Source organism: Paroedura picta, chromosome 2 (genome assembly GCF_049243985.1).
Source record: "Paroedura picta isolate Pp20150507F chromosome 2, Ppicta_v3.0, whole genome shotgun sequence".
NCBI classification, from domain to species: domain Eukaryota; kingdom Metazoa; phylum Chordata; class Lepidosauria; order Squamata; family Gekkonidae; genus Paroedura; species Paroedura picta.
In genome coordinates, this window is record NC_135370.1 from 124,136,351 (window position 1) to 124,154,051 (window position 17,701).

General features: G+C 45.1%; 2 protein-coding genes across 38 annotated transcripts in view; both read left to right on the top strand.

Moving 5' to 3' along the window:
* The window catches only part of NR1H3 (nuclear receptor subfamily 1 group H member 3), a 32,149-nt gene extending 17,900 nt beyond the window's left edge, over positions 1–14,249 (top strand). For all 3 annotated transcript variants that reach the window (XM_077322396.1, XM_077322397.1, XM_077322398.1), the window contains exons 4-9: positions 695–903; positions 2,069–2,248; positions 5,601–5,700; positions 6,124–6,237; positions 8,350–8,444; positions 10,967–14,249. In XM_077322396.1, the coding sequence (XP_077178511.1) occupies positions 695–903; positions 2,069–2,248; positions 5,601–5,700; positions 6,124–6,237; positions 8,350–8,444; positions 10,967–11,113 (845 nt within the window). In that variant the 3' untranslated portion in view covers positions 11,114–14,249. The remainder of the gene's footprint in view (positions 1–694; positions 904–2,068; positions 2,249–5,600; positions 5,701–6,123; positions 6,238–8,349; positions 8,445–10,966) is intronic.
* A 2,343-nt stretch (positions 14,250–16,592) lies between these two features.
* The window catches only part of MADD (MAP kinase activating death domain), an 89,289-nt gene continuing 88,180 nt past the window's right edge, over positions 16,593–17,701 (top strand). For 34 of the 35 annotated variants that reach the window (XM_077322399.1, XM_077322426.1, XM_077322408.1 and 31 more), the window contains exon 1: positions 16,593–16,718. The gene's annotated coding sequence lies outside the window, so the exon portion shown is untranslated. Of the gene's footprint in view, positions 16,719–16,742; positions 16,794–17,701 lie in introns of those variants that run through there. The other variant, XM_077322400.1, reaches the window with a different exon arrangement.

Sequence of the window (17,701 nt, forward strand, 5' to 3'; positions counted from 1 at the left end):
GGTTTGATACAAGCCCAAATCCCATTTGCCTTTTTAGCCACCAAGTCACACTGTTGACTCGTGTTCAATGTATGGTCTATTAAGACTCCTAGATCCTTTTCGCACATGCTACTGCCAAGACAAGTCTCCCCCATCTTATATTGGTGTATTTGGTTTTTCCTACCTAAATGCAGAACTTTACATTTGTCCCTATTGAACTTCATTTTATTCAGTTTAGCCCACTTCTCGAGCCTATCAAGATCGTCCCGTATTCTGATTCTGTCTTTGGTTGTGTTTTCTACCCAAACCCAGTTTAGTAGCATCTGCAAATTTAATAAGTATCCCCTCTAAACCCCTATCCAAATCATTTATAAATATGTTGAACAACACAGGGCCCAGGACAGATCCTTGGGGAACTCCACTTGTCACTCTTCTCCAAGAAGATGTTGAACCATTAACAAGTACCCTCTGGGTACAATCTGTCAACTAGTTATCGATCCACCTGACAGAATTAGGATCCATACTGCATTAAACTAGCCACCTCTCTGTAATGGTTTTTCGGAGGTGACTTTTAATTATTTTAATTCCTAAATTATATAGTAATTGTTATATATTTTCTACTGTAGTCAGTTGCCCTGAGCCAGCCAGGAAGGGTGGGTTACAAAAATGTTTGTTTGTTTATTTTATTGCTCCCTGTTCTGTACCCAACTTTCAGGTGTTCTTTCTGAAGAGCAGATCCAACTGAAGAAACTTAAGAAGCAGGAGGATGATCAGGCCCGGACGGTAGTTGTGCGTCAGAATCCACCGTCTCCTCCCAGCATCCCTCCCAAAATGACACCTCAGCAACTTAACATGATAGAAAAACTTGTGGCAGCTCAGCAGCAGTGCAACCAACGCTCCTTCACGGACAGGCTCAAAGTAACGGTAAAGGCATATTTTAAGTTGGCGCTAAACTAGATGGGGAAAGCAAACACCCACACAATCTCAAGGAAATTCAATTCATTCAAATTGGCTTGCAGTGCTGTCAGTTAAGTGGACATGAAACTGAGGTGGCCTGGCCAGCTGCTGTGTTTGTGCATGCATCTGATACTCTACAATAATTGCAATCCTTCTTAAATTCTTCTCATGAGGGGCTCTGCATTTGAGATGGGCCCTGTGACTGACTTTGTCTGACAACATTGGAGTAGGCCAAGAAAGAGTTAACTCTACTCAAGGGAAAAGCAGCCAAGATCCAAAGGATTTGCCAGAGGATCTGGCCTGACAAGACCTGCCCTAGAGGTCTGTAGTCTAGGTGTGGCCAGGCTCCAACCAGCTCAGCTGAGGATGGAGAGCCTCCACGAGAAGGGAGGGAATTCCCCTGGATATGTGAGATGGCTGTGTGTGTGTGAGAATGTGGAACCTGAAACCAGGGGCAGGATCAATTCCCTGATCCAATTCTTAAGAGCTGCTGCCATGAGAAACCTGGGTGGCTGATGGGGAAGGGGATCTGGAGGAAGGGAGCCCACTGAGAAGTGAGGTGACTTCCAGAGGAGAGCCTGTTTCCTGTAGGGGAGTTATACAAGGGAAACTGCTTAATGAAATCTTGGAATTGCAACACTGGGTTAGAGTTCTTTGTATATGGCAGGGCCATGGAGAAGTGACCACCACCCAGCCTTTTACTCCCTTCTCTGCATGCAGGCCCTACTGTTGCTTTGAGGAGAACAAGGGCCAGGCTAGTAGACCCTGAGAGGATGTTGAGCTGCCCCTCACAGTACCTGAAATCAGAAGACTGACCCTTAGATCAGAACAAATGGAAGCTTCCTAATGCTGGTTTGGGAAGTAGTAGGGTTTACCTTAGTTCAAGGTGCCAGAGGGTCATGTTGTAGCATGATGGCTCTTGGGGCTGTGGAATGCTTGCTGATGATTGCTGGACAAAAACAATTGTGGAAGTTGTTTTCATCAGGTTGGTTTGTTTGAAAGCTAAGGGCTATGAGGCTGGGGAGGAACTGGGATGATTCAATGTTTAGATTTGTTTTTTTTCTACCTTTATCAACCTCTTTGTTTCTCTGGTCCCCACCCTACACCCATTTCTTTTCCTTCCCAATTGCAGCCATGGCCTCAAATATCAGATCCCCATAATCGTGAAGCACGACAACAACGCTTTGCTCATTTTACAGAGCTTGCAATAATTTCTGTGCAGGAGATTGTGGACTTTGCTAAGCAGCTGCCTGGCTTCTTGGAGCTCACCCGGGAAGATCAGATAGCTCTTCTAAAGATGTCTACAATAGAGGTAAGAACTCAGGGCACTTCTGCACATCGAAAAAAATAGCGTTATGCCAGCAAAAGGGTGTAACGCTAAAAAATAATGCGCCTCCAGCCATTCTTCACCTTCTGGCTCTCTGCTGCCTTCTCGTACTTCTTAGCACTGCACATGCCTGCTTGAAATGGTGGAAGAGAGCAATGCGCTTTACACGCGACTCAGCTTTGTGCGAGACGCTTATGCATCTGATCATAGATGCAGAGTGCTTTTATGCCACCCCTTTTGGAAGCATGAGCCTTGAATCTTTTAAAAGTTAATCTCGAGACCGATTTTCTTTTTTTTGGGGGGGGGACTTTAGAAAGTCATGCTTTGTGTTTTAACCTGGGGGGATTTTTTTTTTTTTTGCTTTGAATGAACGATTTGATGCCTATTCATTGCTCCAGGCAGTTTGCTTTAAAAAGAACGTCCCCAGAAGAAGGGAGAGGGAGGCAGGTGCGTGGGCGGGAATTGGAATTGGAGATGGCGCTACTTCAGCTCTACAATTCCTTGGCATGTGGCTTGCTGGTTGCTCTCCTCTAGCTGGCGCTTTTTGGTTGGGGGAATCCACTTTATGCGATTCTCCAGAAAGCACTTTAAAATGGAGGATGTAGTTACCGATTTGCTGCTTGGACGCTGGATGTTGGCGACGTTGTGCAAAATGCCAAAAATATGGCGTCTGCAGAGGGTAAGCATTTCACTTGGTGTGGTGGTTAGGAGTGCGAACCTCTAATCTAGTGAGCCGGGTTTGAATCTGCGCTCCCCCCACATACAACCAGCTGGGTGACTTTGGGCTCACCGCAGCACTGAGAAAACTGTTCTGACCGAGCAGTGATATCAGGGCTCTCTCAGCCTCACCCACCCCACAGGGTGTCTGTTGTGGGGAGAGGAAAGGGAAGGCTATTGTAAGCCACTTTGAGACTCCTTTGGGTAGAGAAAAGTGGCATATAAGAACCTGTTGTTGTTGTTGTTGTTCTTCTTCTTCTTCTTTCTTCTTTCTTCTTTCTTTCTTCTGTGCGGAGTGGCCCTAAATTTTGTCAAAAGGATTCACATCCAAAAGTGGAGTGCCTAACTGTGTGAGTGCCAAAAGGCATGCATGTGGAAATTATTGAGCTTTTAGCAACTCTTTTTTCAGGTGGTCTTGCCAATCTTTAACTCATTTCACTGATGGTTTACCTAACTATAAGATGCCACTTAACATTTCTCTATGTTTCTTAAACTTGGCTTTTCTGAAGTTCAGGTACTTATTTGGTTATGGTCATCTTGAGCTTTCCATTATATCAAGAATTACAGCATGATATGATCACTTTCTGTTAAAAGTTCCCGTTGCTTTCATCTCATCCAATACAGTTAATTAGGATTACGTCAAAGGTGGCTGGTACATTCATTCGTTCTGCCGTCTTCTGAAAAAAGAAGTTATCAGCAAGAGATGTCAGAAATGCATTGGGCATAGTGTGCTTGGTGCAGTTTGTTTTGCAACTCTCAGCCCTTGACAGGGTTTAATTTAACACCTGCAACCACTGTCAGGAGCTTGGGTGTGATTCTGGATGCCTCCCTGTCTATGGAAGCCCAGGTCCCAAATGTTGCACGATGACTTGTGCCATATTTGTCAGCACCCAACCTAGGCAAGGTGATCCATGCAACGGTCACCTCTCTAGACTTTGGTAGCATGCTGTATGCAGAGCTGCGCTTGAAGCTGATAAAAAAAAATCCAACTGGTCCAGAATGCAGCAGCACGAACCCTTTCCGGGCACATATTACACTAGAAGAAGAAGAGTTGGTTCTTCTATGCCGCTTTTCCCTACCTGAAGGAGGCTCAAAGCGGCTTACGGTCGCCTTCCCTTTCCTCTCCCCACAACAGACACCCTGTGAGGTGGGTGAGGCTGAGAGTAAAGTAAAGCTGGCCTTGACCAGGGCCAGGGCTTTTTCAGTCTTGGACCCTGTCTGGTGGAATGCTCTCCTTTGCGAGATCAGGGCACTCTGGGATCTTCAACATAAGTAGTAAAAAAAGAATAATGGAGCCTATGTACCAGACTGGTTGAGGCCAGGACACTACCACTGAACAAACCACTGGCCTCCCTGCCCAAGAACACCACTCACAAAAAATTACTCTGCCCATTAAACTAGCCCTCTCTCTGTAATGGCTTTTAGGAGATGGCTTTTAATGATTTAATTTTAATCCTAAATCATATACTAATTGTTTTAACTATGTAAATTGTATTTTTTGTTTATTGTATATTGTTGTTACCCGTCATGAGCCCACTGGGAAGAGCGGGCGATAAAAAGGTTTTACTATAGTAATTGGAGTCTATTATTATAAATTTTGTCTCTCTTGAAATATATTTGTTTCAGAAAAGTATTGCCCTTTGGTTTGGTTCTTTTACTTTATTTATTTTAATTCAGATGGTCTCCACAGGGCTATCAAGTTCACTTTCTTGGATTTCTGCACCTGTACACATTGTTGGTATATAACTTCCTTATTCCATTATTTTGAACAAGTTATATATTTCAGTTGTTGCACTCTGGTCACAGTACCTGTCATCATACCACATAAAAACTGCATGGTCTTTCAAGTATGTGTGCCTCAGATTGACCCTCACTGGTGGAGCATTCCCCCAATAGGGAGAGTGCTCTTCCCTACTGAGGGCCAATCAGAGACTCTTCCCTGTCCCCATCCAGCTCCTCCTCCTCCTCCTGGCACTTCCCATGAGGATGAAGAGCTGGCAGGAAGTAAGCTGCGGAACTCTGGCCAACCATCCTTGTGCCCTTCGCCACAACCCCCTCACGCTTCTGTCCTCCTGACCACAGGGAGGCTGGGGAAGGCTCTCAGATCGTACTCGAAGCTGGCTGCCTCTGTTATTGCCAGCCTCCTGGGTGCCGGAGACCTGGGGGGGGGGAGCTTCCGCCCATTTTTTAAATTAGCTTATCCTGTTTTAATCCATGAATATCTCTCTCCTTCTGTTTTTATTACCCATAGAACTCCCTCAGATCCTCCTGTAGCACCTGAGTCCCCATCTTTAATATTTACCTTTCTACTTACCATTGCAAGGTATATTGCAGGAAATAGGATTTGACTACTTGACTGCTCATTTACTTTCTCCCCTAATATGGGAGATTGCTTGAGATGGTTCTGGATCTCTGACTTCTGTAGTTCAAATCCTGGTTCTTCGTGTTCCAGGGTATCCGTTAAGGACTGAAAGTTAGCTTACTACTACAGTAGACTGCATTAAGCAATTCCTCACTTTTTCATATAGCTCTTGCTAACAGTGCTGGTAACAAGCTGTGGGGACAGGAATCTAGTCTGCTAATTTCATAATGAAGGCCTTCTTCCATTTTAATGTTTAAGGTGATGCTGTTGGAGACATCTCGGCGCTACAATCCAGAAACAGAAAGCATCACTTTTTTGAAGGACCTGAGTTACAATCGGGATGACTTTGCCAAAGCAGGTGAGCTAAACACAATGTAAAACAGCAGTCTTCATATGTGGGACTTACTTCAAACTCCAGTCTGGTACATAGGCTCCTTTATTCTTTTTTTTTTTTTTTACTACTTAAGCCGATTTTTATACCTCTTCCAACTTTCTTCTTATCACTGTGACCCATTTTCTGTTTCCCCTTGTCTTAAAATTTGTTTATCATTGTTGTTAGTTGCGAAGTCGTGTCCGACCCATCGCGACCCTATAGACAATGATCCTCCAGGCCTTCCTGTCCTTTACCATTCCCCGGAGTCCATTTATCATACTGAAAGTCAAAAAGTCCCTCATGCAGTCCACTTAGGTGTGATCTCACTAATCAGTTAAAGACCAGTGGCTTAGATTATCAGGCACATTTTTTTTCTTTACTGACCATCTCCTTATCTTTTTCTTTCAGGCCTACAGTTTGAATTCATTAACCCCATATTTGAATTTTCAAAAGGAATGAATGAACTACAGCTGAGTGATGCAGAATATGCACTTTTAATTGCTATCAGCATTTTTTCTGCAGGTAATAAGCTTGGAAGTGCATAAAAAGTAGTAGTACAGAATAAAAAATTAGAAACGATGGTTGACCTATTTATCAGATACATATATGGTAGTGCACAGGGTCCTAATGTTAGTGTCAAGGGATAATTTCTGCTGTGGAAATGATTTCATTTTCTTGAGTGGCTGTATTTGTAATGGGCCAGCAATCAGATATGAATCTGAAAAATATAATTTGTAAAACATACTCAGCATTTAAGAGCAGAATAAAATGAAGAAGTCCACAATTAAACCAGAATGAAAGGGAAAGCATTAGTGCTTAGTTAAAATTTGGGGGGAAATGCCCTTGTTTTGGCTAAGCACTGCACAATGTAAAGCAGGGGGTCCCTAACCTTTTTGAGCCTGTGGGCACATTTGGAATTCTGACATAACATGGTAGGAACAGTAGCATGGCTGCCATGAGAGGTGGAGCCAGCCACAAAATAATTGCCGCAGCTTTATTTCAGTGCAGTGCAGATCCTTGTGCTGTGGAGCCAGCTGCTGCCAAAACAACATTTACAAAAAATCTGCACAGCCAATCAGAAGCCTTGCTGGACAAAAGATTAACTTGGCCCCACCCATTTCCTAAAACCACTTGGCAGGTGCGAGAAACAGTAAGGCAGTTGCCATGGAGCCTGCAGGCAATTACGCTGGGGACTTCTGATCTAGAATCCATTTGCAGACTGCAGACCTTGCAAACCCATTTTCTCTCAGAATTTCATGGAATATAATCGCTTTTATGAAGGAAAAAAAGTGGGTAAACAACTGAGAAACAACATACTCCTACTGATGTTCCTACCAAAGGGAAGATAATATGAAAGCTGCCCTTTTCCTCAGGTCTCCCATAGAGTCATTGCTTAAAGGGTCTGGAGGGAGGGTGTCTACTCTGTGTCAGTGGCAGAGAGAAAAGTCATCCAGAGAACGTGCTGTGTACTTTCTGGGAAATACAGGATTATGATATTTGTTTCTGAGACACAAAGGTTTGCTCCTCAAAACTTTCTGTTTATTTTATAGCACTCATAGTCTACTTTTCTGACAATGTATGAGCCCACCTGGTTTGGATAGGGAGGTGGAGCTTTTTTTCCTCCATGGCTGTCTGGACTCTTTATACAGTATAAGAAGAAGAAGAATTGGTTCTTACATGCCACTTTTCTCTACCCGAAGGAGGCTCAAAGCGGCTTACAGTCGCCTTCCCTTTCCTCTCCCCACAACAGACACCCTGTGAGGTGGGTGAGGCTGAGAGAGCCCTGATATCACTGCTCGGTCAGAACAGTTTTATCAGTGCTGTGGTGAGCCCAAGGTCACCCAGCAAGCTGCATGTGCGGGACTGCAGAATCGAACCTGGCTCGCCAGATTAGAAGTCTGCACTCCTAACCACTGCACCAAATTGAATGTAAACACACAGTACAATTGAGCCATACTGAATTAATCCTACTGATTTAATGATAGTAGCAGTATGGATAATAACGATGAAATGTATATAGAATGAATAAAATGCTTCCTCTGAATTCTTACAACATCCCTGCGTGATAGCCCAGAATTGTTATTACAGATTGGGACTGTGTTTGAGAAAGAATGGCTCTTCTAAGGCAGCTTTTCACAGAGGTAACTTCTAGTTTTACAGCTGAGTTTTAGGGTAATTGTTTATTATTGTTTTGAAGATGGCTGGATAGCCATCTGACGGAGAGGCTGATTCTGTGAAGGCTTAAGAGATTGGCAGGTTACAGTCAATGAGCAATAGGATTGTGAGTGTCCTGCATAGTGCAGGGGGTTGGACTAGATGACCCAGGAGGTACCTTCCAACTCTATTATTCTATGATTCTATGAATTTATGGGGCTTTTTCTTGGCTTTATTGAGCTTTTTTAAAACTTGAGAAAGTCTTTAATAAACCCTGACGAGTCCTAAGAGATGTCGAAATGGATTCTTGCAGCATTGCGTATGTTGTATGTTGTTTGTTAGCTGTGGGATGCTTGAAGGAGAGCTCTAGGTCCAAACTTGGGGAGGAGTGATAACATTGATGGGAGTTTAATAGGAGAAGGTTAAGCACTACCAGTTTGCATCCAGATACCCATGAATCTTTAATCTGTTTATTGGCAGACCGACCAAATGTTCAGGACCAGCCCCTTGTGGAAAGGCTGCAGCATACCTACGTGGAAGCCCTCCATTCTTACATTTGTATCCACAGACCAACCGTAAGTGTCTAGATTAAGCTATTGAGCAATCACAATGCTACTCAAGATATAGATATGTATGTGTCTGTATTTTCTGATTAAAACACTCCAATACGTTTTTCAAACGAGTCTGATGCTTAATTAGCTGTCTGCATTAAAAAAATGTCTGTCTGCATTAAAAAAAAAACTACCATTATTTCCATATGAGTTGACTTTATCTTAAGTCAGATTATTGGTGGATCATTTTCCAAGGTGATTTATTTCCCTAGCCTTGTTATCTGAACACTTATCCAGAGATTTCATCAGATGAACAGGGGACCTCCAAACCTATGTTCAGACATGGAGCTATGGCCTCTGCTTAGCCCTCTGTTTAGCATTTATTCTGTGGGAGGCACTGTATAAAACAGAAATGATCTACTTCCTGCCTATAGAGGCAACAGAGAGAAACTGCCTTTGGCTTGAAAAGAGTATGTCACAATCTTCATCCATGGAGCTGTAGGAAATCTTTGGCTACTGTATGTTCCTTCCTCCTATTAACAGCAATTCTCTACTGACATAAGAAGGAAGTTAACAGATAAAAATGTCTGCATATTGCCCTACAGCTTGATTATCTTAAGAGATAGGTATATTTGGCAATTTTGCAATATAAGTAACGAATTTCTGTTTCCCATCTGAAGATAAAGAATTCCCTATATCAGTTCTCCTAACAATGTTAGCAGCACTCTGGGGTCTTGGATGACTTTCTTCCCTGCTTCCTGAATTCTTTTCAGCTGGACATTACAGTTGAACATATTTCTGACGTAAAGACGAGCTGTCATTACCTTGAGCTATTTATTTCTTCATGGGCTGGGGGCACGGGAGAAATGCTCCCCAGGGCTGCCCTCTTTCTGGTCTTTTTTTTTTAAGTGAAGAGGACATTTTACACTGGGTTTTCCTTGTTTAAAAACAACTGTGTGGAGGCTCTTTGTCCCTTTTTCTCAGTCTGCAGAGGGAAAAACACATGCAGAAAGTCAGTGAATGTTCTGAACAGGGACACAGGCAGTTCACTCCAATGTAGCCAAGATAGCTCAGTTAATAAAGCATTTACCTTGCAATTATAACTTGATGAGTTTAAGGCTGGCTGTGGGTTTTTTTCCCCCACACAAGAGTTTTATTTAATTTTTTTCCTTTTGAAAATCATGTTTTAAAAATGGTATATTTTTAAAACATGAGCAAAATCCTTACCACAGTTCCTCTAAATATTTGGGAAAAGGCCATCTGGGTGCCGCCGTCCGTGACACAGGAACTGGCTGGGTGTGTCCGCATTGGGCCGGCCCCCTGAAGCGCCCATCTCCATAAGTTGCGCACGAGCCGCTCACCCAGCCTCACTGCCAAAGGCATCCTGGATGGCGAGGAGGGCACTTCCACAGCTCGGTCTCTTCCCTGACACTGGACCTGGTTGCCAACAGCCAGTGCAGGCCAAGCGGCAGTTTCTGCGATGGCCTGGCCGGGGGGGGGGGGGCGTGATCCTGCCGAGCCACCAGCCTCAAGCGCTCTCCGCCCACCTCTGCATGCAGCCAAAACCCTCCCAAGCTCCCCACCAGGGCCGCACACATTCAGCCGCAACCTGCCCTGACCAACCTGCCCTGCCCTTGCGCTGACGCTGAGCCTCCCAGGGCCACAATGGCATCAGCCTCCCTGCCCGACGCTTTGAGCAGCTGCCCACTCAGCATGCTCCGAGTCCCTGCCGCCGGCTGCTCCACTATGGGGGGGGGGGGCTAGGTCCCATTGTATTTATCATACAAGGGGCTTATCTGCTTGTAAATAAATAGAAGTTCCTGCATGGGGAAAAAAGATCCACAGCCAGCCTTATAAAGCTATAGATTCAAGGCAAGTGCTTTACTCACTGAACTGTCTTGGCTATATAGAAACTAGCTGCCCGTGTCCCTATTCAGAACATTCACAGACTTTTTGTAATCACCCCCCCCTCCCCAAGCGCATGCAGGAGATTGGGAGAAGAGACGGCAGCTGAAGACAGCCACAGGTTCGTCTTAAACTCCTCCTGATAGGACTGATTAATGCAGTACTTAAGGGGCCAGGAAAAGCAGAAAACACTTCCACAGAACAGAAGTTTAGACACAATCCAGCGGAAGCTGAAATGGAGGAACAGAACAAAGGGGCTGTTCCTGCCGCATGTCAACCAATCAGGAGAAACCTCAGCACAACATCACTGCTGGAGGTGCAGCTGCAGTGGGTGGGGAGGGGAAAAGCCAACCGAAGCAACCCATCTGCGTCAAGAATAGAGTGTCATCTCTGTGATGAAGCAGGAAAAATCCACTCTTGGGTATGCCGGGGAGTAAGTAGTTTAACTCCAGGGTCAATGCTCACTTGTGCAGATGAGGGGGAAAATCCCGACTGGAAATCAGCATCAAGTATAGAAGGCTTTTGTTTACCTGAACCCAACCAGCTTTAAAAGCCCCGTGTCCAAGTCTGACCCTCTGACCACTAGACTGAATAGGCTGTTGCTACTGTCTGATATGATTGTCTTCGTGTGTGACTTGCAGGATCATCTAATGTTCCCACGGATGTTAATGAAACTGGTCAGTCTTCGGACTCTAAGTAGCGTCCATTCTGAACAGGTGTTTGCTCTTCGTCTACAAGACAAGAAGTTGCCACCACTCTTATCAGAGATATGGGATGTCAGTGAATGACAGCACTCTCCCAGGACCCTGACCCACTAAAGCAACCCTCACTGGCCACCTGATGCTAACAGGAAATCTTTCTCTCCTCTCCAAAGCACTTAGGCAGTGCAGAAGGCTGTGAACCAGGGGTTTCTTCTATATGATAATAAAACACATCAGAAAGCAAATAAGATGGACTCTTTTGGTCTTGCAGTAGCAGGACAAACAACAGAAACACCTCAACATGGTAGAGATGAAGAATCCTCCTTAATAATTCCTCCAGTGCCTTTCTTCTTCCATGCACTTAGACTATGATGTTGATCTGGACTGACATCCAGGCGTACCAAGAGGCTTCTGAGGGGTTTTCAGAGGCATGGCCCTTTGCATATCCACTTCATGGAAGAACTTCATAGAGCCTGTGGAATGAATGTACTTCATATATTCTGCCCTTCACAAAAATTAACAGCAGACTGAACATAGATGAGGACATTTGTGGTGTTTCTTCTTCATCGTTTCTAAAAGTATTGCTGCTTTCTGGGAGGGTAGAACCACAAGTGCCATTTTTCGCTGACTTGTTGGAAACGGGGGCTGTGAGTTGGGAAAGCTGCTGGGCCATAGAAGAAAACTGCTCATAGGCTTTCCCAATAATTTCCCTCCTGCCCCGTGTTTATCTATCACTGTGATATTTCAGGGCCAGTCACATGTACAATTTAAATGTGCTGTGGAGCTATGTTTCAAATGTGATGGTGTGCACTGTGTGTACATAACATAAACTTGGGCAATGTGGTCCAGTGTGCAATTCCTCAAAAGTCAATGCCTTACTCACAAGTAATTTATACATGAGATTGCAGTTCTAATCTGCAATCTATTCAGTGGAAAGCATATGTGCTTGTGGATTAGTGCAGCACCAACATAAACCTGGTGTACTTTAATGTGCATTGCACCTATGTTACTTTCTGCACTCAACAGCAGGCTTGCCTGCAACCTTTCGCATTGCATTATGTTCTGCTGTCCAATGCTGCTTTGTTCCTGTTTAAGCAGAAACAGTTGTTACATCTCTGTTTCTTCAGTTTCAGTAACAATGATATGATAAATGTGAGTTTAAGAGACAACTTTTTATTGGATCCTGTCTGACGCATTTTTGATTTTTCTGCTAGTGCTTGGCAAATGGGGACAGGGTAATTTAACACAAAGGAATATATTCAATTCTGGGCCATTTCTGCACAGGTTATCTGCCTTGGATTAAATACCGTTGGGAAGCTGGGTTGTGCCGCCCCCCATTTCCCCACAGCATCATGGTGCATTTGTATACTTCCTGGCTGTTTTTCTATATCTTTGCTCTAATCTTTCTTAAAGTTTTGGGAAAGATCGCAATAAAACATGGATAGCTGTCATGTGGGTGGGCAAATTCAGATTTTTCCACCTACACAGGGGCCATTTCCCCTGACAGGTCCCCATGGATGGTAGTTTTATTTGACTCTTCTCAGCACAATGGGGAATATGGGAAATGGCTTACTGAAGGGCAAATACCTTTTCTTCCAAGATATTTGTGTGGTTAGCTCCAGACTCTAGCTGTGATGACTAGTGTGGCTCACACTAATCCCTGTCAGTCATCAGAAAGGAGAGCCGCATGAGCTGAAATACTGAAACAGGAGGCAAGAGTCTTTCCAATCCTCAAACTGAGGAGCTATCTGTACAAGTGCACAGCTAATGTGTGTATATATGTTGGAATGGAGCTAAATTTAGTATTTACAGCTTGACTTACAGATCGCAGATCTCAAAATGTGGAACTAAATGTTACAAGCAAATCCATGTCACTAAATTTGATGGCTGCTTTTGTTAGAGAAAAGGGGGAAAGAGCTGGTTCTAATATGCTGCTTTTCTCTACCAGAAGGAGTCTCAAAGCAGTTTACAATCACCTTCCCTTTCCTCTCCCCACAAAGCACTTTACAATCTGTGAGGTAGGTGAAGCTGAGAGCCCTGATGTTACTCTTTGGTCAGAACACCTTTAACAATGTTGTGGTGAGCCCAAGGTCACCCAGCTGGCTGCACGTGAAGGAGGAATGGGAAATCAGACCCAGCTTGCCAGATTAGAAGTCAGTGCTCCTAACCACTAACACCAAGCTGGAGCAAGCCAGGAAGGGATGATTTGGAACAGTTGATGGTGGGCTGTATAACCCTATTCCTACCCACCAATTTTAGCCTGCAGCTCCCATCCCCTGTCATTCATCCCCTGGAAGTTTGCAAGAATAAATATGTAGAATGTGGCATCCTTAGGCTGGGAAAAATAGCTGAAGAAGGATTGGAGGTGTGTGTGCATGAGGAGTGCAAGCAGTGAAATGGGTGAGTTCTTGCCCCCCCCCCCAATTCTGTGCTCCAAATTGCCCTTTACAAAAACAGCTGTTCTCTTGCAGAAGTACTCTTGGTTATATGAATTTGGATGTAATGCTTGGTTCTTTTGGCTCTCTTCCAGAAATAATAGAACTCAGTTTGGATGTGTGATACAAGCTAGTTCTTTTGTTTGTTCAGAGTATGAAAGGGCCTTCATCTATTCAGAGACATCTGTTTGCTTTTTTTCCATTTTTTCTACCTTGAATGTGCCAGATTATCCCTCTGGACCCTTTGGTCTTTATACCCATAAATAATTTAGTATTTACAGCCTGATCCTACACAGAATTACACAAGCCTATGCCCATGTTTTCAGTGGAGTTCAGTTTACGTAATTCAGCATAGGAGCCTGCTGATAGAGGAATAATTCACCTGACAAAATGCTTATTGATCTACGTGCTAGTAGAAACAAACTGTTTGATGCCAGGAATCAAATTTGAGATTTCCTGGTAGTTGGGTGTTATGTGCTTCCCTTATTATTAGGGATTTAAGTTTACATGCCCTGCAAGAATCCTGAGAGTCTGGTCCCACAAATGAATGTGAATATTGACTGTGTAACCAAGTGCCATACCTGTGGTGTCGGCCTTGTGTTTATTTTGCACTTGAGGTTGGTCTTTTTCCACTGGCCTTCATTATGTAAAGCACTTATATAATCATTTTAAAAAATCTGTTTTTATAACTCATTGTAACTGCAACCTTTTTGCCATTTAATTCTGTATTTTAACTAATTGTTGGCAAAATGTAATTTTGTGCAAAAGAATAAAGGCTAATAACAGAATTTGTATTGCATTATGAGAAGAAATTTCCAAAAGAAGATCCACATCTGAAATGGCTAATAAGAGGTAATGGCAAATAACAGGTAACCGAAGAATCAGACTGGTAAAGAAAATGAAGTAAGTCTGAAGATGAATGACTTCACAGATCCAGTGTAAAATAAGACTGTATAGTTCATGAGGGAAATTATATGATGCCTTAATATGCTGTATAGATAAATCATTGGAGGAATTTTGTGGCTATAAATGATATGACAGATATTATGTATTTATTTATAGTTTGGGATTGTTTATGAGAGTTTTCCATGACTTCAATGGGGTGCAGGTTGTACCATTTTTCGCCAAAGGAGACTGCTACTGAGATCATGTTCACCTTTCTGGGCCATAAAAAGAAATCTATAGCCTGTTCAGAAGAAATTTCTGATTCCATTTTTGTTTTAGTATGGCTAGGTGAATTGTGTGTGTTAAGTGACCTATGGCGATCCTAATAAAGGCCTCCAAAATGTCCTATCATTAAGAGCCTTGCTCAGGTCTTGCTAACTGAAGGTTGTGGCTTCCTTGAATAAGCCAACCCATCTCATGTTGGGTCTGCCTCTTTTCCTGCTGCCTTCAAGCTTTCTTGGCATTGTTGGTTCCCAATGACTTTTCTTATAATGAGTTCTAGATCAAATGAAGCCTGAATTTCTCCTATGATAGCCTCTGTTTACTCAGTGTAGCTTCTAGGAAAAATTCAGGCATAATTTGATCTAGAACCCATTTATTTGTCTCCATGGACATTAAAGTGCCCCAGAATTAATGGTCCAGGGAACTGTAACATCCAGGCAGCCACTGCCTCCAGCAGGGCTGCTGTCCTCTGGAAATGGGCTGGAATGAGTGTCAGCCATGGTGACGCTAGGGCTTTTGCAATTTGTTGTTGGCCCAACCCATCAAGCAGGCCTGGACATATTTTCTGGCACAGGGTTGGACATGGATCTGGTCATGGCCAATGCTGTGCCATGGTCAGACCACTATGTTTCCCATCAGTTGGATGCTGAGCAGATTTTAGCTCTCCCACAGAAATTTATGGATCCAATTGGATTCTTGAATGTGCTGTGGGACCCAGTGCTTCCCAGCACTTCTCTGAATGGTTTGGTTAGTGACTGGAATGACAAACTGCTGGCTGCCATTGACAAGACAGCTCCCCAATGTCATCTACGCCCCCACCCCCATCTTGAGTGGGCTTTCTGGTGTACTGAGGAGCTCCGCAATAAGAAATGGGAACTGAGATGACCAGAGCAAGTTTGAGGGAATACTCATGATGAAGACTTGAGAACATTTTATAGACTGCAGATGAAAGCCTATGAGATGGCGGTGAAGTCATTAAAACACAACTTCTACTTGACTGCCATCATGTCTATGCACTCACGCCCAGCAGTTATTTAGGATAGTTTGATCTCTCACTTCTCTTGACCAAGGGCACCAGGATCCTCACACATCATGGAGGTCCCACAGCCAGCCTGCTATTCAACAACTTCACTGGCTCCCAGTTGAATTCCGGATCAGGTTTAAGGTTCTGGTAATCACCTTCAAGGCCATACATCAGGGGTAGTCAAACTGCGGCCCTCCAGATGTCCGTGGACTACAATTCCCAGAAGCCCCTGCCAGCGAATGCTGGCAGGGGCTTCTGGGAATTGTGGTCCATGGACATCTGGAGGGCCGCAGTTTGTCTACCCCTGCCATACATGGTCTGGGCCCAGTCTGAGAGACAGCCTCTCTGCCTATTCTCCCTGAAAAGCATTACATTCTGGCACCACCAACTGGCTGAGGATCCCTGGCCTCAAAGAAGCACGTTGGGCTTCAACCAGGATCCATGAGGATCTGTGCTTTGAAATCCACATTTTGGCACTATGTGGCTGCATGGTTTTGTCATGCTGCCTATGGACTAAGACATGATATGACTGTGGTTTTATTTTTGTTTAAATGTAAAAATGCTATGAATTCATGAATATCCATTTAAAATCATATATATCCTTTTGCCCAATCCTAGATAAATTTGTGTCGATGAATAGCAGGAGTGGTGGAGACAGGTGCTGTTTTTTATTCACAAAATGCCCTCTGTTTGGATAATTATTTGATCGCCTTATTTTTTTTTTTTACTGCGGCCATTCTTTCGGTAGCGCTTTAGCGGCCGCAAGAGACAGGGCTAATGTGTTCCTCAAAGCCACCGGCGCGGGAGAGGGGCTGCGCTGGCCGTGGTGCTCAAGGCCTCTCAGGGACTCTACAGCGCCTCTTCCCGCCACCTGGGGCATTGGCGCAGTTTCCCTCGCCTTCGCGCGGCGGAATGGTTCGTTCGCCCCCCCCCCCCGCCCCGCTTATTGGTTTGCTCCGCCCTCTCGCTCGGCTTCAGGCTTTCGACGCGGAACTGGCCGGGCGGTTGGAGGCTTGGCTGAGCTTGCGCGCGAGGGGGAGGGCGAGGATGCGGCCTCCGCTGACAGGTAAGACGAGCAGGCCTTGGCCCGGGCAGCCTGCGACATAGGTGGCGGACGGCGGGGGGCGGCTGGTGTGCGAAGGTTAGTCGCGACGTGGCCGGGAAGTGGCGCCTGCCGGAGACCAGGGCTGCTTGAGGCATGACAAGGCAGCTGCTGAGCGAGCGGTGGGGGGGGGGGGGGGTCGTTTCGGGCAAGGCTGGAAAGACAGGCGGCTGGTGGGAGTGCTGCGTGACCCAACCCGGGGGGGGGGGGTGTTTGGAGCGGGGAGACGATGCTCGAGCGTGTGGGGCCCGAAATGGCAGGTGGTGGGAGGATGTCGGAAGCCAAGGCAGAGTTGTGCTGTGTGTGTGGCGGCGGAGCCTGTTGGGAGAGGAGGTGTTGAGAGGCAGCCGAGCTGGGAGAATATGCCTTGGCTTTAGAGAGCTGCTGCAGGTGGCAGAGGGCAGCTACACAGCTGGCTTGAGGAGGGCTGTTGATGGTGTGGTTGGACTCGCTTGTCCTGGTTGCTGTCCCTTCTCTGGGTGTGTGTGTGTGTGTGCGGATGCATTTGTGCAGGTGGCCCTCTTCGTCCCTCACTTTAGCCATCCAGTCATCCTCTGGGGCTGAGTAATGTGGATGGACACCGTTGCACCTGCTGGGCTGTCCCTGGACCTGCTCTAGAGTCTATAAGTACACCAGGTCAAGGTCACTGGTAAGAGGAAGGTGCTAAAACACAGATCCAGGATTTCACTGCTGCTGTCTATAGAGACACATGCTTAATGGCATCCCAGAGTCTTTTGGGTAATCCTGCATTCCACAGAGAAAATACCATTTCCTGTGCCAGCTTGGTGTAGTGGTTAGGAGCGCAGACTTCTAACCTGGTGAGCCAGATTTGACTCCTCGCTCTTCCACATGCAGCCAGCTGGGTGACCTTGAGCTCATCACAGCACTGATAAAGCTGTTCTGACTGAGCAGTGTAAAGGGAGGTGCAATTTACAGTGTTATTGGAT